The sequence below is a fragment of the Bombina bombina genome, chromosome 6 (genome assembly GCF_027579735.1).
Source record: "Bombina bombina isolate aBomBom1 chromosome 6, aBomBom1.pri, whole genome shotgun sequence".
NCBI lineage: Eukaryota > Metazoa > Chordata > Amphibia > Anura > Bombinatoridae > Bombina > Bombina bombina.
The window spans coordinates 134,005,420-134,030,386 of NC_069504.1; the positions used below are offsets into that span (position 1 = coordinate 134,005,420).

Below are 24,967 nucleotides of genomic sequence, written 5' to 3' on the forward strand. Positions count from 1 at the left end.
TTAGAAGTTTTGATTTTCTGACCTCTGTCAGAAAAATCCTCATTTCTAAGGAATCTATTATTGTTCCCAAGAAGGGAACTCTTGTTGACGGGGACAGAGAACTTTTTTCTTTGTTCACCTTCCATCCGTGAGATCTGAGAAAGGCTAGGACGATGTCCGTATGAGCCTTTGCTTTTGACAGGGACGACGCTTGAATCAGGATGTCGTCCAAGTAAGGTACTACTGCAATGCCCCTTGGTCTTAGAACCGCTAGAAGGGACCCTAGTACCTTTGTGAAAATCCTTGGAGCAGTGGCTAATCCAAATGGAAGTGCCACAAACTGGTAATGCTTGTCCAGAAAAGCGAACCTTAGGAACTGATGATGTTCCTTGTGGATAGGAATATGTAGGTACGCATCCTTTAAATCCACGGTAGTCATAAATTGATTTTCCTGGATAGTAGGTAGGATCGTTCGAATAGTTTCCATTTTGAACGATGGTACCCTGAGAAATTTGTTTAGGATCTTTAGATCCAAAATTGGTCTGAATGTTCCCTCTTTTTTGGGAACTATGAACAGATTGGAATAAAATCCCATTCCTTCTTCTCTTATTGGAACTGGATGTATCACTCCCATCTTTAACAGGTCTTCTACACAATGTAAGAATGCCTGTCTCTTTATTTGGTTTGAAGATAATTGAGACCTGTGGAACCTTCCCCTTGGGGGTAGTTCCTTGAATTCCAGGAGATAACCTTGAGAAACTATTTCTAGCGCCCAAGGATCCTGAACATCTCTTGCCCAAGCCTGAGCAAAGAGAGAAAGTCTGCCCCCCACTAGATCCGGTCCCGGATCGGGGGCTATCCCTTCATGCTGTTTTGGTAGCAGTGGTAGGCTTCTTGGCCTGCTTACCCTTGTTCCAGCCTTGCATTGGTTTCCAGGCTGGTTTGGGTTGTGAAGTATTACCCTCTTGCTTAGAGGATACAGAATTAGAGACTGGTCCGTTTCTGTGAAAGGGACGAAAATTAGGCTTATTATTAGCCTTAAAAGACCTATCCTGTGGGATAATCTCTTTCAAATCAGGTCCAAATAATGTTTTACCTTTGAAAGGAATGTTAAGCAATTTTGTCTTGGAAGACACATCCGCTGACCAAGACTTTTAGCCAAAGCACTCTGCGCGCCACGACAGCAAACCCTGAATTTTTCGCCGCTAATCTAGCTAATTGCAAAGCGGCATCTAAAACAAAAGTTAGCCAATTTAAGTGCTTGAACTCTGTCCATAACCTCCTCAAACGAAGATTCTTTACTGAGCGATTTTTCTAGTTCCTCGAACCAGAAACACGCTGCCGTAGTGACAGGAACAATGCATGAAATTGGTTGTAGAAGGTAACCTTGCTGTACAAAAATCTTTTTAAGCAAACCCTCTAATTTCTTATCCATAGGATCTTTGAAAGCACAACTATCTTCGATAGGAATAGTAGTGCGTTTGTTTAGAGTAGAAACTGCCCCCTCGACCTTGGGGACTGTCTGCCATAAGTCCTTTCTGGGGTCGACTATAGGAAATAATTTCTTAAATATAGGGGGGGGAACAAAAGGTATGCCGGGCCTTTCCCACTCTTTATTTACTATGTCCGCCACCCGCTTGGGTATAGGAAAAGCGTCGGGGGGCACCGGAACCTCTAGGAACTTGTCCATCTTACATAATTTCTCTGGAATGACCAAATTGTCACAATCATCCAGAGTAGATAACACCTCCTTAAGCAGTGCACGGAGATGTTCTAATTTAAATTTAAATGTCACAACATCAGGTTCAGCTTGATGAGAAATTTTTCCTGAATCTGAAATTTCTCCATCAGACAAAACCTCCCTCATGGCCCCTTGAGATTGGTGTGAGGGTATGTCAGAACAGTTATCATCAGCGTCCTCTTGCTCTTCAGTGTTTAAAACAGAGCAATCGCGCTTTCTCTGATAAGTAGGCATTTTGGATAAAAGATTTGCTATGGAGTTATCCATTACAGCCGTTAATTGTTGCATGGTAATAAGTATTGGCGCACTAGATGTACTAGGGGCCTCCTGTGTGGGCATAACTGGTGTAGACACAGTAGGGGATGATGTAGTATCATGTTTACTCCCCTCATTTGAGGAATCATCTTGGGCAATATCATTATCTGTTGCAATACTGTCCTTACTTTGTTTGGACACTATGGCACAATTATCACATAAATTTAAATGGGGAGACACATTGGCTTTCATACATATAGAACATAGCTTATCTGATGGTACAGACATGTTAAACAGGCTTAAACTTGTCAACAAAGCACAAAAAACGTTTTAAAATAAAACCGTTACTGTCACTTTAAATTTCAAACTGAAAACACTTTATTACTGAATATGTGAAAAAGTATGAAGGAATTGTTCAAAATTCACCAAAATTTCACCACAGTGTCTTAAAGCATTAAAAGTATTGCACACCAAATTTCAGAGCTTTAACCCTTAAATTAACGGAACCGGAGCCGTTTTTACATTTAACCCCTATACAGTCCCAGAATGAGGCTCTGTCTATAACTAGAAAGGCCCCCATCTGAAAAAGGTGTCCAACACAGTGCCTGCCGTTTTTCTAAACGTTCCCCAAGATTATAATACCAATAATTAGTTAGAATATGCATAATATGCCTAGTAAAGCAACTGTTTTAGCCCAGAAAAATGTCTCCCAGTTTTTAAGCCCTTTTTGAAGCCCTTTATTCTTTTATGTTTAACTAAGAAAATGGCTTACTGGTCCCCATGAGGGGAAATGACAGCCTTCCAGCATTACATGGTCTTGTTAGAAATATGGCTAGTCATACCTTAAGCAGAAAAGACTGCTAACTGTTTCCCCCAACTGAAGTTACTTCATCTCAACAGTCCTGTGTGGAAACAGCAATTGATTTCAGTTACTGTCTGCTAAAATCATCTTCCTCTTACAAACAGAAATCTTCATCCTTTTCTGTTTCAGAGTAAATAGTACATACCAGCACTATTTTAAAATAACAAACACTTGATAGAAGAATAAAACTACATTTAAACACCAAAAAACTCTTAACCATCTCCGTGGAGATGTTGCCTGTGCAACGGCAAAGAGAATGACTGGGGTGGGCGGAGCCTAGGAGGGATCATGTGACCAGCTTTGCTGGGACTCTTTGCCATTTCCTGTTGGGGAAGAGAATATCCCACAAGTAAGGATGACGCCGTGGACCGGACACACCAATGTTGGAGAAATATATGGTATAAGGTGTTAAACATAAAAAAGGGTTCAAAGGGCTTTAACATATATATGCATACATACACCTCTAAATATGTATGTATAAGTATGTATGTATACATATGTATGTGTATTACTGTATATTTACTGTACATATTTAACATTCCAATGTTCTTATAGGATAACAAACTTTTTATTGTAAATACATATTTCCATATATATCTTTATATACCTGTACATCTATTCCTACAGATATATAGTTATAGATATGTATTTTACATTAACGTTATCAGATGTATATAGAAAAATATATATTTAATAATAAAAAGTAAAAAAATTCCATGTGAAGAACATAAAATGTCAAATATGCGGAACGCATATTAAGACTTACGCGTTCAGGTTAGTGCACTTGAAGAATTAATAACTTCAATGTGTATTCTAGAAATATTAAATATACAATATTAAAAATGATTTTTTTAATTTTTTAAAAAAAAAAATAAGAATACATACTGTCAAAAATATAGATATATTCTATAGATTGTTTAAAATATTTTACAGTATGTATAATTATTTTAATTAAGTTTTATTAATACTTTATAATAATTTATATGTAATATTTCAAGAATGTGCATTGAAGGTTTTTTTTCATGTGCGCTAACCCAACCACGTTAGTCCTAGGTCGTGAACGCAGATGTGCGTTAAAGGGACAGTCTACACCATAATATTTATTGTTTTAAAAGATAGATAATACCTTTATTACCCATTGTCTAGTTTTGCATAACCAACACAATTATAATACACTTTTTACCTCTGTGATTATCTTGTATCTAAGCCTCTGCTAACTGCCCCCTTATTTCAGTTCTTTTGACAGACTTGCATTTTAGCCAATCAGTGCTGGCTCCTAGGAACTTCACGTGCGTGAGAACAGTGTTATCTATTTGAATCACATGAACTAACACCCTCTAGTGGTAAAAAATTGTCAAAATGCCCTGAGCTAAGAGGCAGCCTTCAAGGGCTTAGAAATTAGCATATGAACCTCTTAGATTTAGCTTTCAACTAAGAATACCAAGAGAACAAAGCAAAATTGGTGATAGAAGTAAATTAGAAAATTGTTTAAAATGACATGCCCTATTTGAATATTGAAAGTTTGATTTGGACTAGACTGTCCCTTTAAACATATTTGACATTCCTATGTTCTTCACATAGAAAATGTTTTACTTTTTTATTATTAAATATATATATATATATATATATATATATATATATATATATATATATATATATCATAATGTTAATGTAAAATACAGATCGCTACCTATATATCTATAGGAATAGATATATAGGTATGTATAGATATTTATAGAAATATGTATTTACTATAAAAAGTACATTGTTCTGTATTTGAAGAACATTGGAATGTGACATTTTCATAACTCCTGTTGGGTTAGCACACAAGTATAGGTGTTTGCACTGTCCATTAACTTTTACAGGGAGAATACATGAACGCAGTCGCAATATTTTGTTAGCGCGCGTTGGGTAATATAATCACGACGTGCAAAAAGCTTACTTCTAGCGAAGTTAGCGCGCAAGCAGAACGCAAAATAGCACTCCACTCGTAATCTAGCCCAGAATTTGGTAAAAGGGAAGAAGATGTGCCAGTGGAAGTTACATTAAAGGTACTGTTGGACAGGTAGGAAGAGAACCACTAGAGAGCTGTGTCACAAATGCCTGAAGAATTGGAAGGTCTTGGAGCAAGAGATGGTGGTCAACAGTATCAAAGACTGAAGACAGAGAAGGATTAACAGAGAGAAGTGGCATTTTGATTTTGCTGTAAGTAGATCATTAGTAGTCTTAATAATTTCTGTATCTGTGGAGTGTTACAACAGATCAAGGAGGGAGTTTAATGTAAGGAAGTGTGTTAAACCTTTATAAACTAGTCTTTCCAGAAGTTTAGAGGCAAGAGGAGTAGGGAAATAGGATGGTAGTTGTATACAGAGGTTGGGTCAAGAGAAGGTTTCTTGAGGATAGGTGTGACTAGTGCATGTTTAAGGGATGAGGGAAATATACCAACACTGAGGGAGAGATGGAAAATATGAGTGAGGATTGGAGTAAGAGTAGGAGAGAGGGAGAGCAGTAGTTTTGGGGGATGGAATTGAGGGGACAGGTAGTAGGCGGAGAGGAAGGTGTAAGGGCAGAAATTTCCTCCTCAGTTAAAGGGGCAAAAGTGCTGAATTTGTGGCTTTGTGAGTTTTGAGATTTTACGAACGATTGGGAGTTTGGAGACTGAAAGTGTGTGGGAAGACAATTTCATTTTTGATTGATTCAATTTTGTTGTTGAAGTGGCTTGCAAAATCTTGAGCTGAAAGAGAAGGGTATTGAAAGTGCAGAACAGACCTTTTGTGTTTGGCGAAAGACTAGAGATAAGGGTAGAGAAGAAATCCTGCTTAGATAGGTTGAGGGCAGAATAATCGGAGTTCAAGATGAACTTGTAGTTAAGAAATTAGGCTAAACAGCAAAACTTTCTCCAATGTCGCTCAACAGTGTGGTAACATATGCAGAGTTAGCTTGTCAAAGCAGTATGCCAGGGCTGAAGAATAGTGTGTGATTTCTGAGCTATGGTAGGAGGGGCCAAATTGTCAAGGACTGATGTAAGAATGGAATTGTAGTGACAGATAGATTGGTCAGGACAGGAAAAGGATGAGAAGGAAGAGAGCAGAGGTTGATCTAGTGCTTCTGTGGAGTTTGGTATGAGGGTTAGATGGAGGGAGAGTAATAGGAAGAGCTGTGATGTTGCAAGTGAGGAGATGATAGAAAGAGAAAAAGGGGAATTTGTGGAGTTTAAGAGAGTGCATTGATAGCAGAAAATCAGATCAAGGCAGTGTGCATTTTTGTGAGAGGGAGAGTCTGTCCATTGTGATAATGTTAAAGTCTTTTTTTTTTGCAGCTATGTCAAAAAGCATGCAACTGCACAAATTCTCAATATTGACCCTCAAAATTATATATATTTTTAAATTAGACAACCCAAGGTATTGATTTTGGCGTATTTTGGTATATTTGATGCTACTATTTGGACCCCAAATATAATCATATAAACAAAAATCACAAACTTTGGGTTTCTTACTATTATTTACACACAGCTACTGCAGTCATAAGACAAATGATTATAAAAGCTTATCTGGGAACCCCTTTATTCAGAAATAGCAGACATACAAGGCTTTGCCATTAGTTTTTGGTAATTAAAATGCTATTAATTGCAGCTCCACATCACACTTCTACAATTCCTGGCAGGAAAAGGGTAAATCAGTTAGCTGTTATGGGTAATATTCACTGTTAAACTCCCAGATGACACCTCCCGCCCAGTAAATCCCTACCTGATCCCTCTTAAACAGCTCTGTTTCCTCCTCCCCCCACACACACACACACAATCTAATCACTACCATTTTAGGTTCTGGCAGCCAGTCTGCCAATATGCAGCTTAGGTTTTTGTTTTTTGTTACTTTTATACAATTATTTGTTACTTTCTGTAGTGTAGGGACCCTTTCTCAACTTCTCACTACCTTGACCCTTCCCCATACAGCTCTCTAACCCTCCCACTGTTTTTTGTCATCTTTCTTACTGGCATCCAGTCTGCCAGCAACATTACTGTATTTCTATTTATTTTTTTATAATTTATTTTGTTATATGTATTTTTTCTGTAGTTTAGGGATTACCCTCATTGTCCCCACATATCCCCTCCAAGATATCACTTTTTTTCTGTAGTGTAGCTTCCCAACTTCCTGCTCCAACCAATAGGTGTTTCTGTAGTGTAGAGACCCTCTCCCCTGACAACACTTTTATGTCATAGTGTCGGGAAACCTCCCTCCTGAGATGGGCCACCCACCCGCCTCCCTTCTTCCTTCAGATTGTTTCTGACAGTATAACAGTCTGTAGCAATAAGCAATCTGGCTTCATATGGTTTTAGAGCATATCAGGCACATGTCTTCTGCCCCCAGGTTGTGACTCCCACTGTCAATGCTGACAGCAGGACCCCAACCTGTGCCAGAGTGTTGGACGTAGGTACTATATGAACACAGTACACTGGGCAAAGTACTGTGTGACATAGTATCTACATCCATTTGGCTCAATGTGTTAAACCCCTTAATAGTTGAATATGAATTGAAAGTCTATGATTTATAAAATATGTAGCGAGTGTGTTCCTTCCTCAGTTATAAATCTAGAAATAATAACAATTCAGCAAATCTAATTTTCATATCTATACATAATAAACCCCTTCTCAAACAAAAGACCATGTATGGAAAATCTTTCTAGTATTGGTAACAATGTTAAATCTGTTCCAGTAAAGCTTGAATAAAAGATATATGGTTTCTCTTGTTAAATGTATCCAGTCCACGGATCATCCATTACTTGTGGGATATTCTCCTTCCCAACAGGAAGTTGCAAGAGGATCACCCACAGCAGAGCTGCTATATAGCTCCTCCCCTCACTGCCATATCCAGTCATTCTCTTGCAACTCTCAACAAAGATGGACGTAGTAAGAGGCGAGTGGTGTATTATAGTTAGTTTTTTAACTTCAATCAAAAGTTTGTTATTTTTAAATGGTACCGGAGTGTACTGTTTCATCTCAGGCAGCATTAGATGAAGAATCTGCCTGTGATTTCTATGATCTTAGCAGAAGTAACTAAGATAAGTAACTTCAGAGAGGGAATGGCGTGCAGGTTTTCCTGCAATAAGGTATGTGCAGTTAATATTTTTCTAGGGATGGAATTTGCTAGAAAATGCTGCTGATACCGGATTAATGTAAGTAAAGCCTTAAATGCAGTGATAGCGACTGGTATCAGGCTTATTAATAGAGATACATACTCTTATAAAAGTGTAATATAACACGTTTGACTGGCATGTTTAATCGTTTTTATATAAGTTTGGTGACAAAACTTATTGGGGCCTAGTTTTTTTCCACATGGCTGGTTTGATTTTTGCCTAGAAACAGTTCCTGAGGCTTTCCACTGTTGCAATATGAGTGGGAAGGGCCTATTTTAGTGCTTTTCTGTGCAGATAAAAATACTGACAGAGACATTCAGCTTCTTCCTGCATGATCCAGGACATCTCTGAAGGGCTCAAAAGGCTTCAAAGTCGTGTTTGAGGAGGGTAACAATCACAGTAGACTGTGGCAGTTGTTGTGACTGTGTTTAAAAAAGGTTTTTGTCATTTATTATTCTGTTTTTGTTATTAAGGGTTTAATCATCCATTTGCAAGTGGGTGCAATGCTCTGCTGACTTGTTACATACACTGTAAAAATTTTGTTAGTGTAACTGCCTTTTTTCACTGTTATTTCAAATTTTGTCAAAATTTGTTTCTCTTAAAGGCACAGTAACGTTTTTTTTTATTGCTTGTTAACTTGCTTTAAAGTGTTTTCCAAGCTTGCTAGTCTCATTGCTAGTCTGTACAAACATGTCTGAAACAGAGGATACTTGTTCATTATGTTTAAAAGCCATGGTGGAGCCCCATAGGAGAATGTGTACTAAATGTATTGATTTCACCTTAAACAGTAAAAATCAGTCTTTATCTATAAAAGAATTGTCACCAGAGGGGTCTGTCGAGGGGGAAGTTATGCCGACTAACTCTCCCCACGTGTCGGACCCTTTGCCTCCCGCTCAAGGGACACACGCTAATATGGCGCCAAGTACATCAGGGACGCCCATAGCGATTACTTTGCAGGACATGGCTGCAATCATGAATAATACCCTGTCAGAGGTATTATCCAGATTACCTGAATTGAGAGGCAAGCGCGATAGCTCTGGGGTTAGACGAGATACAGAGTGCATAGATGCTGTAAGAGCCATGTCTGATACTGCGTCACAATATGCAGAACCTGAGGACGGAGAGCTTCAGTCTGTGGGTGACGTCTCTGGATCGGGGAGACCTGATTCAGAGATTTCTAATTTTAAATTTAAGCTTGAGAACCTCCGTGTATTGCTTGGGGAGGTATTAGCTGCTCTGAATGACTGTGAGACAATTGCAGTGCCAGAGAAATTGTGTAGGCTGGATAAATACTATGCAGTGCCGGTGAGTACTGATGTTTTTCCAATATCTAAAAGGCTTACAGTAATTATTAATAAGGAGTGGGATAGGCCCGGTGTGCCCTTTTCCCCACCTCCTATATTTAGAAAAATGTTTCCAATAGATGCCACTACACGGGACTTATGGCAGACTGTCCCTAAGGTGGAGGGAGCAGTTTCTACTTTAGCAAAGCGTACCACTATCCCGGTTGAGGACAGTTGTGCTTTTTCAGATCCAATGGATAAAAAAATTAGAGGGTTACCTTAAGAAAATGTTTATTCAACAAGGTTTTATTTTACAGCCCCTTGCATGCATTGCGCCTGTCACTGCTGCGGCGGCATTCTGGTTTGAGGCCCTGGAAGAGGCCATCCATGCAGCTCCATTGACAGAAATTGTTGACAAGCTTAGAACTCTTAAGCTAGCTAACTCATTTGTTTCTGATGCCATTGTTCATTTGACTAAACTAACGGCTAAGAATTCCGGATTCGCCATCCAGGCGCGTAGGGCGCTATGGCTCAAATCCTGGTCAGCTGATGTGACTTCAAAGTCTAAATTACTCAACATTCCTTTCAAGGGGCAGACCTTATTCGGGCCTGGTTTGAAAGAAATTATTGCTGACATTACTGGAGGTAAGGGTCATACCCTTCCTCAGGACAGGGCCAAATCAAAGGCCAAACAGTCTAATTTTCGTGCCTTTCGAAATTTCAAGGTAGGTGCAGCATCAACTTCCTCTGCTTCAAAACAAGAGGGAACTTTTGCTCAATCCAAGCAGGCCTGGAAACCTAACCATTCCTGGAACAAGGGCAAGCAGGCCAGAAAGCCTGCTGCTGCCTCTAAGACAGCATGAAGGAGCGGCCCCCTATCCGACAACGGATCTAGTAGGGGCAGATTCTCTCTCTTCGCCCAGGCGTGGGCAAGAGATGTTCAGGATCCCTGTGCGTTGGAGATCATATCTCAGGGATATCTTCTGGACTTCAAAGCTTCTCCTCCACAAGGGAGATTTCACCTTTCAAGATTATCTGCAAACCAGATAAAGAAAGAGGCATTCCTAAGCTGCGTACAAGATCTCCTTGTAATGGGAGTGATCCATCCAGTTCCGCGGACGAAACAAGGACAGGGGTTTTATTCAAATCTGTTTATGGTTCCCAAAAAAGAGGGAACCTTCAGACCAATTTTGGATTTAAAGATCCTAAACAAATTCCTCAGAGTTCCGTCATTCAAGATGGAAACTATTCGAACCATTTTACCCATGATCCAAGAGGGTCAGTACATGACCACAGTGGACTTAAAGGATGCCTACCTTCACATTCCGATTCACAAGAATCATCATCAGTTCCTGAGCTTTGCGTTTCTAGACAGGCATTACCAATTTGTAGCCTTTCCATTCGGGTTGGCTACAGCCCCAATAATTTTTACAAAGGTTCTGGGCTCACTTCTGGCGGTCCTAAGACCGCGAGGCATAGCGGTGGCTCCTTACCTGGACGATATCCTGATACAGGCGTCAAGCTTTCAAATTGCCAAATCTCATACAGAGATAGTTCTGGCATGGGTGGAAAGTGAACGAAGAAAAGAGTTCTCTATCTCCTCTCACGAGGGTTTCCTTCCTAGGGACTCTAATAGATTCTGTAGAAATGAAAATTTACCTGACGGAGTCCAGGTTATCAAAACTTCTAAATGCTTGCCATGTTCACTCCATTCCGCGCTTCACAGTGGCTCAGTGCATGGAAGTAATCGGCTTAATGGTAGCGGCGATGGACATAGTGCCATTCGCGCGCCTGCATCTCAGACCGCTGCAATTATGCATGCTCAGTCAGTGGAATGGAGATTACACAGATTTGTCCCCTCTACTAAATCTGGATCAGGAAACCAGAGATTATCTTCTCTGGTGGTTATCTCGGGCCCATCTGTCCAAGGGTATGACCTTTCGCAGACCAGATTGGACAATTGTAACAACAGATGCCAGCCTTCTAGGTTGGGGTGCAGTCTGGAACTCCCTGAAGGCTCAGGGATCGTGGACTCAGGAGGAGAAACTCCTCCCAATAAATATTCTGGAGTTAAGAGCAATATTCAATGCTCTTCTGGCTTGGCCTCAGCTAGCAACACTGAGGTTCATCAGATTTCAGTCAGACAACATCACGACTGTGGCTTACATCAACCATCAAGGGGGAACCAGGAGTTCCCTAGCGATGTCAGAAGTCTCCAAGATAATTCGCTGGGCAGAGACTCACTCTTGCCACCTGTCAGCGATCCATATCCCAGGTGTAGAGAACTGGGAGGCGGATTTTCTAAGTCATCAGACTTTTCATCCGGGGGAATGGGAACTCCATCCGGAGGTGTTTGCTTAATTGGTTCTCCGTTGGGGCAAACCAGAATTGGATCTCATGGTGTCTCGCCAGAACGCCAAGCTTCCTTGTTACGGATCCAGGTCCAGGGACCCAGAAGCGGCACTGATAGATACTCTAGCAGCGCCTTGGTTCTTCAACCTGGCTTATGTGTTTCCACCGTTTCCTCTGCTCCCTCGTCTGATTGCCAAAATCAAACAGGAAAGAGCATCAGTGATATTGATAGCACCTGCGTGGCCACGCAGAACCTGGTATGCAGACCTAGTGGACATGTCATCCTTTCCACCATGGACTCTGCCTCTGAGACAAGACCTTCTAATACAAGGTCCTTTCAATCATCCGAATCTACTTTCTCTGAGACTGACTGCATGGAGATTGAACGCTTGATCCTATCAAAGCGTGGCTTCTCCGAGTCAGTAATTGATACCTTAATACAGGCACGAAAGCCTGTCACCAGGAAAATTTACCACAAGATATGGCGTAAATATCTTCATTGGTGTGAATCCAAGAATTACTCATGGAGTAGGGTTAGGATTCCTAGGATATTGTCCTTCCTCCAAGAGGGTTTGGACAAAGGATTATCAGCTAGTTCTTTAAAGGACAGATTTCTGCTCTGTCTATTCTTTTACACAAGCGTCTGGCAGAAGTTCCAGACGTTCAGGCATTTTGTCAGGCTTTAGTTAGAATTAAGCCTGTGTTTAAACCTGTTGCTCCTCCATGGAGCTTAAACTTGGTTCTTAAAGTTCTTCAAGGGGTTCCGTTTGAACCCCTTCATTCTATTGATATCAAACTTCTTTCATGGAAAGTTCTTTTTCTGATGGCTATTTCCTCGGCTCGAAGAGTCTCGGAGTTATCTGCCTTACATTGTGATTCTCCTTATCTGATCTTTCATTCAGATAAAGTTGTTCTACGTACAAAACCTGGGTTTTTACCTAAGGTGGTTTCTAACAAGAATATCAATCAAGAGATTGTTGTTCCATCATTATGTCCTAATCCTTCTTCAAAGAAGGAACGTCTTTTGCATAATTTAGACGTAGTCCGTGCCTTGAAGTTTTACTTACAGGCTACTAAAGATTTTTGCCAAACATCTAACCTGTTTGTTGTTTACTCTGGACAGAAGAGAGGTCAGAAGGCCTCGGCAACCTCTCTTTTTGGCTTCGGAGTATAATCCGTTTAGCCTATGAGACTGCTGGACAGCAGCCTCCTGAAAGGATTACAGCTCATTCTACTAGAGCTGTGGCTTCCACCTGGGCCTTTAAAAATGAGGCCTTTGTTGAACAGCTTTGCAAGGCTGCAACTTGGTCTTCCCTTCATACTTTTTCCAAATTTTACAAATTTGATACTTTTGCTTCTTCAGAGGCTGTTTTTGCGAGAAAGGTTCTACAAGCAGTGGTTCCTTCCGTTTAATCCTGCCTTGTCCCTCCCATCATCCGTGTACTTTAGCTTTGGTATTGGTATCCCACAAGTAATGGATGATCCGTGGACTGGATACACTTAACAAGAGAAAACATAATTTATGCTTACCTGATAAATTTATTTCTCTTGTAGTGTATCCAGTCCACGGCCGCCCTGTCCTTTTCAGGCAGGTCTAAATTTTAATTAAACTACAGTCACCACTGCACCCTCATGTTTCTCCATTCTCGGCTTGTTTCGGTCGAATTACTGGATATGGCAGTGAGGGGAGGAGCTATATAGCAGCTCTGCTGTGGGTGATCCTCTTGCAACTTCCTGTTGGGAAGGAGAATATCCCACAAGTAATGGATGATCCGTGGACTGGATACACTACAAGAGAAATAAATTTATCAGGGAAGCATAAATTATGTTTTACTGGAAGTAAGTGATTGTCATCTTTTAATAATAGAAAATCTCTTTGCCTGATCTTCTCTTCCAAAAGACCAAATAGAGAAAAACATAGGGTCCCATTTATCAGATTGCAGAAGGACAAGGTACCGAACCAGGAAACTTTTCTATTTGTGTTCAGGGTTTTCAAGCCACTATCCGCTGCCTGCATGTAACTGCACAAGCATCCAGTTGCACAAAAGCAGGGTTTGTGAATTAAACTGAAAACACTGAAGGTGGAAATGATTTATATATATACTGTATATATAAATATATATATATATATATATATATATAATATTTTATTGTATGCTCTATTTGTATTTACTGAAGCATAAGAAATATGAAACATTTTCATTTTGTCATGTCCTCATATCTCTCAAAAACATTAATAGCAAAGAGATGTGATCAAATATTCCTAAATTTGTTTTCCAGTCTCGATCTTTATGGTTTGTACCTTATACTTTACTTTAAGAGCTCAATATTTTAAGCAGCGGATGGCACTTTTAAAGCTCTGCAAGACTGGAAGCCTGCTTTCTGCAGTGTAAGAAGCAGTGGTCATCCAACCACCTCTGAGGTTATGGACATAAAACAACCCAAACACATTGTTCTGTGGTGATTGACAAGCCCTTCTCTCACACGTGCTATATACAGGCAGCGGATGTACAGCGTCTGCTGCCTGTTCCACCCAAGGTGGGTGTACAGGTCCCAAGTTATGAATCTTGTTCATGTGCTGATTGATATATGGAGCCCTGTGTATGTTTTAAATTGTTTCTTAAAACATCTTGACTATTTTATAAAAAAAAAAAAAATAGTCCTTTTATTTTGCATATCCTTGTCTGGATCATTTCTTCATATTCACATCTATTAAACACATTCAGCACATTTGAGTATGATATTTTCATTTTGCAACATATTGTGTGTGACAGATATTAATTTGATTGAAGTACACAATCACTTTCCAACATATTGTTCTTGACTAACAGTGGCTTATTTGATTATTCCATAAACAAGCTGTCTAGCCTAGAAATTAGTGACAAGAAAATATGACCTACAATTATATTTAGGCAAGTAGTTATGGCAGAGTATATTTTGGTATTTCTTTGTCATTTTGTGGAGCTGTATTCTGTCATACTATGTGCAAATTATAAAGTAAATACTTAAGAGAATTCATTTATCTCTCTGTTTCAATTATATACCCTTCAGTGAATGTTGTTTAGAAGGAAGGTAAACAGTATTGAAATGATTCATTGCCACTCCAACCATTATATATTAGGAATACTGAATTTTTTTAATCATAAATAACAATAGCTTTCTATTATCCTAAATGCGTTATGAAGTAGTCTTTAATTTAGTTTTTACTTCCATGAAATAAAAATTTGTATATTGAGTTTTAAAGAAAGCAAATAGAGGTTTCACACTAGGGAAATTCGGTAATGGAGAAGGAAGTAATAAGCATATAAAATTGAATATCTCTTGGGATCCTGAAAATTGGAATGCATAAAACTTGTAAAATATTTTACGTGCCTCTCTAAGTACAGTTAAAAGCTAAGGGCTTTTATGACAAACCAAACTAATATCTTAGTAGGAAGCTGCTTAGACTGAGAACTAGTTTTACAATATGTCACACATCATTGGAGAAAATTAGAAAAAATGTTACTTAAACTATAATCCTGTTGTATGACACTTTATCCAGTGGTTTAAAAATAAAATATGGGATCCAGTGGCTGGAAAAGGTGCAATATAAATTACACAACTTTGGTGGGTGGCTTTCTGTATATAATGTTTAAATTTGTCTTATATGTAGACCATATTGTAATTTCACAGTCGCTTGGTTGTTTTGTTCCCAGGGGAAGTGATAGTCCTATTTATATTATTATACCTTTTTATTCTTTAGTTGTCAGTTTCTAATTTGAGAATTAGTACAGCTGTGAATTATTGCTTAATAGCTGATCACAGTAATTTATTCAAAGTTATTATTATCTTTGTGTTGATAGCTTATAATAATGATAGTAGAATGAAACCCAATATGATCTGAAATAATAAAACCAAAAAAATAATACAGGGCTAGATTATACGTTGAGCACAAAATATCTCTTCCGCAAAAGGGATATTTTCGCTCAACTTCGTAATACTTGTGCACACAAATGTGTGCTGGTATTACAAGTTAAGTGCAATGCGAATGCAACCTCATGTTCGCATTGCACGGAAGCTTTGCACTCATGAGAGCACGCTTCCATAGGCTCCAATGGGAGCCTTGTTCTAATGACGGCATTAGAACTAGCAATGGGTAACAGATTGTATATGAATATATACATATATATTTGTGTTAATGTGTATAAATACACATATTAAAACATAAATATATATGTATAAAAGCATATACATATATATTTACAAGCAATACACAGTTCCCATAGACCGCTATTTAAAGGCACTTTTCAGTGACTTTTTTTTTCTAATACCGCACCACCCACCAACTTTATCCCTTCATAACTGCTTTTTGCTAAAATTTTTAATAAAAAAAATATATTCTTTATTTTGGGGGCAATTGGGGGTTATTTTACTAATTAACCAGAGGTCTAACCTCTGGTTAATTTTCTGAGCGTTAATTGCTACCGTGAGTTAGCGGTAGCAATAACCAGCCACTTGTAACGCGATCATAAACGGGCGAATTTGAACAATAAATTTGCGCTCCACTTGTAATCTAACCCACAATCTTATTAGAAATATAAAAGAAACAAAGAGCAAAATGTTTTTATTGTTAAATAAATACATATGAAAAAAAAGGGGGGGGGGGATAATGATTCACTGCGCTAGAAGGGACACAGTAATTAAAACCAGCAGCTTTGGGAAAATTTTCCCTCTTTTCCCAAGTACAAGATAATGAAACAGTTAAAAATAGTGTATTCCAAGATACACTAGATTCAAAGCTGCGGCGCTGTACTTATTTAGCTCTTCGCAGAGCGCCGCAGCTTTGAATCTAGTGTATCTTGGAATACACTATTTTTAACTGTTTCATTAAATAAATACATATACAGTATATTCATGAAGCCTAACCGCATTTTCTTCTTTGTTCTTAATATATATATATTTTAATACATGGGTGTCTAAAAGGTAAGTAGCGGTCTACTGGTAGATTTCTGATGCTAGTAAGACTTTACTGATGATTATGCCCCATAAATGACACAGTGTAACTATAAGGAAATAAAAAAATGTATTTTCTCAAATATACTTGACACTTTCCTGCTTTATGACTATGATCATTACAGTCTTCAGACCACTGAGCCATGCAAAATAGTTTGAATGTTTATTGGTAGGATTTAAAAATTTGGAGATATTCTGGTTCATAAGAAAACACAATTATTGCATGTTTTTTAAAGTGTTGAAAGGTTTTTTTTATTGTTTTTTTTATTGTTTTTTTTTAAGTTTTATCTCCATGCTTCCGTTTAAAATATAGCTCAGATCACATACTAAACTATGGCATTTGTGCATGTCTAGAGTACAATCAACAGAATATTAATTTAGAACTACAATTGTTTGGATGTGAAAATAGTTCATTATAAATTACACACAATTTTGTGAAATAAATTGCAAATTATGAGTCACTATTATTAGATGTGTGAAAAAGACTGCAATCAGCAACTGGAAAGTTGACAACATTGAATAAAGCCCCCATGTCTTATTTTGCCTTGGTCGCATATCATCTGTATATTAGGGACTAGGTGCTGTGGGTTAGCAAAATAGACTGTAGCACTGCCACTTAATCACCAATATGGGACAAGTAAGTCTTCTAAGGCTAACCGGTAATCACCATGGTTACAGCATTCACCTGGTTATAGAATAAAATCATGAAAGTGAGTAGACCCTGTGTCCTCCACAATACACAGAAGGATGCAACACCCATTCTATGGTGGTGCTGAGGGGTGCTATGCACCTCCAAATTTGTATCACCCTTCTTGAGCAGCGAAGAGCTCTGTATATTATGTTCACCATCTTTGTTAGCCCCCCATAAATATTAAAGGGCCACTAAAGATTAAATTAAAGTTTTATGATAAAGATAAAGCATGCAATTTATAAAAAATGTTCCAATATACTTCCATTATCGATATGTACACTTTCTTTCTGTATGCACACTTTCTGAGGCTCCAGCTCCTATTGAGCATATGTGAAGGTGCACAGTATACATATATATGCATTTTGTGACTGGTTAATGGCTGTTACATGAAAAATGGATTAACGTTGAAGTTTGCCAGAAAATATTCTACTGCTCATTTCAAATTCACAATAAGTGATAATGAATTGATTTTTTTTTATGTGCATGTTAGTTATTCAATCCTACTGTATTTCTTTCATGTAATTGGCAAGAGTCCATGAGCTAGTGACGTATGGGATATACAATCCTACCAGGAGGGGCAAAGTTTCCCAAACCTCAAAATGCCTATAAATACACCCCCCACCACACCCACAATTCAGTTCTACAAACTTTGCCTCCTATGGAGGTGGTGAAGTAAGTTTATGCTAGATTTCTACGTTGATATGCGCTTCTCAGCATGTTGAAGCCCGGTTCCTCTCAGAGTGCAGTGAATGACAGAGGGATGTGAAGGGAGTATTACCTATTGAATACAATGGCCATCCTAACGGGGATCTATTTCATAGGTTCTCTGTTATCGGTCGTAGAGATTCATCTCCTACCTCTCTTTTCCATATATACCATTACCTCTGCTGATTCTCGTTTCAGTACTGGTTTGGCTATCTACTTTATGTAGATGAGTGTCTTTTGGTAAGTATGTTTTCCTTTTTTTAAGACACTCTCAGCTATGGTTTGGCACTTTATATGTAAAGTTCTAAATATATGTTTGTACTTATATTTGCCATTAGTATATTTCCTTTTTGCAGACTGTCAGTTTCATTTTGGGAAATGCATATATAAAAAAAAAAAAATTCTTACCTGAAATTTTCAAATTGACTCTCTTTTCTAAATTGCGGGCTGTTAGGCTCGCGGGAGCGCAAAATGCTATAATTTATTGCGTCATTCTTGGTGCAAGACTTTTTTTGGTGCGAGAATTACGTTTGTTGACGCAACTTCGTCATTTCCGGCGTCTTAGTTGGCGCCGAGAGTTTTCACGTGGTTGCGTTATACTTTTAACATTATTTAGGTCTTTATATTTTTTATTTTTTTTTGCTTCTGGTTTCCAGAGGCTTATTTTGTTTGCATTTTTTCCCATTCCTAAAACTGTCATATAAGGAAATTGATAATTTTGCTTTATATGTTATTTTTTTCTCTTACATATTGCAAGATGTCTGAATCTGACCCTGTCTCAGAATCTACTACTGGAATCCTGCTGCCTGATGTTGGTTCTATCAAAGCTAAGTGCATTTGTTGTAAACTTGTGGTAACTGTTCCTCCGGCTGTAGTTTGTGATAGTTGTCATGACAAACTTTTACATGGAGAAAATATTTCCATTAGTAGTAATCCATTACCTGTTGTTGTTCCTTCAACATCTAATGCTCAGGATATTCCTGTTAATGTGAGAGAATTTGTTTCTAATTCCATTCAGAAGGCTTTGTCTGTCATACCACCTTCTAATAGACGTAAAAGGTCTTTTAAAACTTCTCATAAAATTGATGAATTTTTAAATGACCAACAACATTCTGATTTATCTATCTCTGATGAGGATCTATCTGGTTCAGAAGATTCTGTCTCAGATATTGACACTGACAAATCTTCATACTTATTTAAAATGGAGTATATATTCGTTCCTTATTAAAAGAGGTGTTGATTGTAATAGATATGGAGGAGACTAGTCCTCTTGATATTAAAACTAGTAAACGTTTAAATTTGGTTTTTAAACCTCATGTAGTTATTCCTGAGGTTTTCCAGTTCCTGATGCCATTTCAGATGTGATTTCTAGGGAATGGAATAGACTGGGTACTTCTTTTACTCCTTCTTCAAGGTTTAAGAAACTGTATCCTTTGCCGTCTGATAGATTGGAGTTTTGGGAAAAGATCCCCAAAGTTGATGGAGCCATCTCTACTCTTGCTAAACGTACTACTATTCCTACGGCAGATAGTACTTCTTTTAAAAATCCTTTAGATAGGAAACTTGAATCTTATCTAAGGAAGGCTTATTTATATTCAGGTCATCTTCTTAGGCCTGCTATTTCTTTGGCTGAAGTAGCTGCTGCTTCAACTTTTTGGTTGGAAACCTTAGTGCAACAAGTACTAGATCATAATGTGTATAGCATTGTTAAGTTAATTCAACATGCTAATAATTTCATTTGTGATGCCATTTTTGATATCATTAGAATTGATGTCAGATATATGTCTTTAGCTATATTAGCTAGAAAAGCTTTATGGCTTAAATCTTGGAATGCTGATATTACTTCTAAATCAATGTTGCTATCTCTCTCTTTCAAAGGTAATAAATTATTTGGTTCTCAGTTGGATTCAATTAGTTCAACTGTCACTGGGGGGAAGGGTGCTTTTTTGCCTCAGGATAAAAAATCTAAGGGTAAATTTAAAGCTGCTAACCGTTTTCGTTCCTTTCGACAAAATAAGGAACAGAAACCTGATCCTTCCCCTAAGGAACGGTTTCCAATTGGAAGCCTTCTCCAGTCTGGAATAAATCCAAGCCATTTAAAAGATCTAAATCAGCCCCCAAGTCTGCATGAAGGTGCAGCCCTCATTCCAGCTCAGCTGGTAGGGGGCAGACTAAGATTTTTCAATGATGTTTGGATCAATTCAATCCAAAATCTTTAGATCCAGAACATTGTTTCTCAAGGGTACAGAATAGGTTTCAAAGTAAGACCGCCTGTGAGAAGTTTCTTTCTCTCACGCATTCCAGTGAACCCAGTTAAGGCTCAGGCTTTCCTGAAGTGTGTTTCAGACCTGGAGTTATCTGGGGTAATTGTGCCAGTTCCTTTTCAGGAACGGGGTCTGAGGTTTTATTCAAATCTGTTCATTGTTCCAAAGAAGGAGAATTCTTTCAGACCAGTTCTGGATCTAAAAATTTTGAATCGTTATGAGATTCTCTTTTCTAGACAAGCATTACCAATTTGTTGCTCTTCCTTTTGGCCTAGCGACAGCTCCAAGGATCTTTTCAAAGGTTCTCGGTGCCCTACTCTCTGTAATCAGAGAGCGGGGTATTGCGGTGTTTCCTTATTTGGACGATACCTTGGTACTTGCTCAGTCTTTACGTTCTATAGAATCTCACACGAATCAACTAGTGTTGTTTCTTCAAATACATGGTTGGAGGATCAATTTACCAAAATGTTCTTTGATTCCTCAGACAAGGGTAACCTTTTTAGGTTTCCAAATAGATTCAGTATCCATGACTTTGTCTCTAACAGACAAGAGATGTCTGAAATTGGTTGCAGCTTGTCGGAACCTTCAGTTTCAATCATTCCCTTCAGTAGCTATGTGCATGGAGGATTTAGGTCTCATGACTGCAGCATCGGACGCGATCCCCTTTGCTCGTTTTCACATGAGACCTCTTCAGCTTTGTATGCTGAACCAATGGTGCAAGGATTATACAAAGATATCACAATTAATAACCTTAAATCCCAATGTTCGACTATCTCTGACTTGGTGGTTAGATCATCATAGTTTAGTTCAAGGGGCCTCTTTTGTTCGTCCGACCTGGACTGTGATCACAACAGATGCGAGTCTTTCAGGTTGGGGAGCTGTCTAGAGATCTCTGACAGCGCAGGGGGTTTGGAAATCTCAAGAGGCAAGATTACCAATCAATATTTTGGAACTCCGTGCGATTCTCAGAGCTCTTCAGTTTTGGCCTCTTCTGAAGAGAGAACCGTTTATTTGTTTTCAGACAGACAATGTCACAACCGTGGCATATGTCAATCATCAGGGTGGGACTCACAGTCCTCAAGCTATGAAAGAAGTACCTCGGATACTTGCTTGGGCAGAATCCAGCTCCTGTCTAATCTCTGCCGTCCATATCCCAGGTATAGACAATTGGGAAGCGGATTATCTCAGTCGTCAGACTTTACATCCGGGAGAGTGGTCTCTTCACCCAGATGTGTTTTTTCAAATTGTTCAGATGTGGGGGCTTCCAGAAATAGATCTGATGGCTTCTCATCTAAACAGGAAACTTCCCAGGTATCTGTCCAGGTCCAGGGATCCTCAGGCGGAAGCAGTGGATGCGTTGACACTTCCTTGGAGTTATCAACCTGCTTATATTTTTCTGCCTCTAGTTCTTCTTCCAAGAGTGATTTCCAAAATCATAATGGAGCGTTCGTTTGTACTGCTGGTGGCTCCAGCATGGCCACACAAGTTTTGGTATGCGGATCTTGTTCGGATGTCCAGTTGCCAACCTTGGCCACTTCCGTTAAGGCCAGACCTTCTATTTCAAGGCCCGTTTTTCTATCAGGGTCTCAAATCATTAAATTTGAAGGTATGGAGATTGAACGCTTAATGCTTAGTCATAGAGGTTTCTCTGACTCAGTGATTAATACTATGTTGCAGGCTCGTAAATCTGTGTCTAGAAAGATTTATTATCGAGTTTGGAAGACTTACATTTCATGGTGTTCTTCTCATAAATTCTCTTGGCATTCTTTTAGAATTCCTAAAATTTTACAGTTTCTTCAGGATGGTTTAGATAAGGGTTTGTCTGCAAGTTCCTTGAAAGGACAAATCTCTGCTCTTTCTGTTCTGTTCCACAGGAAAATTGGTAATCTTCCTGATATTCATTGTTTTTTACAGGCTTTGGTTCGTATCAAGCCTGTCATTAAATCAATCTCTCCTCCTTGCAGTCTTAATTTGGTTTTGAAGGCTTTACAGGCTCCTCCGTTTGAGCCTATGCATTCTCTGGACATTAAATTACTTTCTTGGAAAGTATTGTTCCTTTTGGCCATCTCTTCTGCTAGAAGAGTTTCTGAATTATCTGCTCTTTCTTGTGAGTCTCCTTTTCTGATTTTTCATCAGGATAAGGCGGTTTTGCGGACTTCATTTAAATTTTTACCTAAAGTTGTGAATTCCAACAACATTAGTAGAGAAATTGTTGTCCCTTTGTTGTGTCCTAATTCTAAGAATTCTCTGGAGAGATCTTTACATTCTTTGGATGTGGTAAGAGCTTTGAAATATTATATTGAAGCTACTAGAGATTTCAGAAAGACTTCTAGTCTATTTGTTATCTTTTCTGGTTCTAGGAAAGGTCAGAAACATTATAGATGTTTGTACCTTTTTTAAAAAAAAATAATGTTAGTGCTCCACTTTATTCAAAATTGTGAGTTTATTGGTCCCTGAGGTCCGAAAGGTTGGCGACCCCTGCTTTAAAGGAACACTGAACCCAATTTTTTTCTTTTGTGATTCAGGTAGAGCATAATTTACTCCTATTATCACATTTTCTTTATTCTCTTGGTATCTTTATTTGAAAAGCAAGAATGTAAGGTTAGAAGCCGGCCCATTTTTGGTTAACAACCCGGGTTGTTCTTGCTGATTGGTGGATACATTCACTCACTAATAAACAAGTGCTGTCCAGTGTAATGAACCAAAATATAGCTTAGATGCCTTCTTTTTCAAATAAAGATAGTAAGAGAGTAAGGAAAAATTAATCGGAGTAAATTAAAAAAATGCTTAAAATTGCATGCTCTATCTGAATCCCGAAAGAAAATTTTTGGGTTCAGTGTCCCTTTAAGTTCTAAAACTGCCACTGGACACATTATTTTAAAGATGCATTTTTCTTTATTCAAATTAGTTGTCCTCTGTCTTTAACAACAGCAAAAGTCTTACAGCACTGGTGTATTGTTAATCTAATTAAAGGGACGTTGAACACCTTGTAATTAAAATACATTTCTGTTGTGGTGCTATAGAATAATGTATCAGCCAAGTCTTAACATTTTTAATAAAATTTACATCTTTTTTTAATGCAATTGTTTTTCAATAGCCAAACTCCACCCACCATTTCTCTTATTTGGAGGAGCCAATCTGCTCTTCAGTTTGCAGATAGCAAGGCTAACCACTATTAGTATAAATTCCATTGATTTGCAGTTGTTATCTGATAGAGCCAATTAGAAACATATATGTAGCAGATGTAGCCTTGAGACATCAGCAGGGGCATTTCAAGTTCTGAAAATTAGAAATAGCTCAACTTTCAGAGCTAAATTACATGAAAAGGGGGCAAAATAAAAAATGAGTTTCACTATGCATAACTAAACATTTTATATAAAAATCTCAAGGTTTTTACTGTCTCTTTAAAACTTATATTATATAGACCATCACTATAGAAGTTTATCAAAAAAGGGATTACCTGCAAATGATATAAGGGATTTCTTGTCTGCCTAGCTGTCAAGCGATCGTGCACCCATCAGCAACAACTAGCCTCATTTTGGGTTTGGTTTCAGGGAACATAGATCTTTGTTTCTGTCTGCAAACACAAACTTTTCAGTTACCCTTATATATGAGAACTGGCTGAGTGTAAAAATAGTTGTATATAAGAATAAATTATTTAACATTGAGACAAATCAGTTTTTAATCTTTTTTGATATTACCATTTAAATTAATATCCTCTACACACACTGTTTGCAAATATATTTTCAAAAGTGTTGTAGCGCTATGTATTTAATTTAAATGAAATGCTAATGTCCTTGCACATATCTGAGTTATATTACTATTTTAGTCATTAACACCTGATATTAATTATATTCCTATGGCCCTGCTAGTGTTTATGCTTTGAAGAAGAACATAAGTTGAAATATATTTTGTAATTATGTTAAAGCAACTAAACAAAGCGATTTAAGGACAAGTTAATCTACTTACCGAGTGCCAACAAATTTATTTAGTGCCAAACTTCAGTTAAAGAAATGAATGCTTTTTTTTTTTAAAAGAAAATCAATTTCATGCAAAGCAAGACCAGGCAAACCTAAAGTGACCACACCATCAGAAGTCCAGCATATCAAGCTAGCAAAATGGAACTGCATCTGTATCCACAATTCAAACCCAGCTGAACCAAGGACATCCTACCCCAGTAAGCAGTAGTCAAAAGATGGCTATCAAACTGCGATCTTCATGATAGAGAAGCAGTCTCTTAACCACTCTTTCAACCAAAGATGGCTAATTATTTAGCATGGACCGAACAATACAGAAATGTCACAATGGATGACAAATAAACATCCTGTTCATTGACAAATTAAAATTTTACATTTTTTTGTTGCAATCACAGAGTTCTTATTAGGAGATGGCAGCAAAGTATGTAAACCTTCAAATTAAATATGTTGAAGGAGATATCAAGGTGTAGGGATGCTTTGCCTGTTCTGGAGTTGCACAACATCTACACTTTTATCACAGACAAGCTCCACTCTATTCTGCAGAGGTATGCCATCCCTTCTGGATTAAAGTCTTTTAGAAAAGGATTGGAGAATTAGACAAATGACTGGGATCTAAAGTTTAGCACTGCATAATATAAAATTAGGGAAGATAAATCCAAACGTTAATTACAGACTCAATGACACTTTACTGACTGTTACAAATGAGGATTTATTATTTCAGATTATTTAAAAT

At 38.1% G+C, this 24,967-nt stretch overlaps 1 protein-coding gene across 2 annotated transcripts in view; it reads left to right on the top strand.

Moving 5' to 3' along the window:
- The window catches only part of TBC1D22A (TBC1 domain family member 22A), a 1,537,055-nt gene that overhangs the window by 1,372,299 nt on the left and 139,789 nt on the right, over positions 1–24,967 (top strand). The window contains exon 13 of one of the 2 annotated variants that reach the window (XM_053716618.1): positions 24,295–24,439. The exons of the other annotated variant lie outside the window; for it this stretch is intronic. Coding sequence (XP_053572593.1) covers positions 24,295–24,333 — 39 coding nt within the window. The 3' untranslated portion in view covers positions 24,334–24,439. Of the gene's footprint in view, positions 1–24,294; positions 24,440–24,967 lie in introns of those variants that run through there. 2 annotated transcript variants of the gene reach the window in all.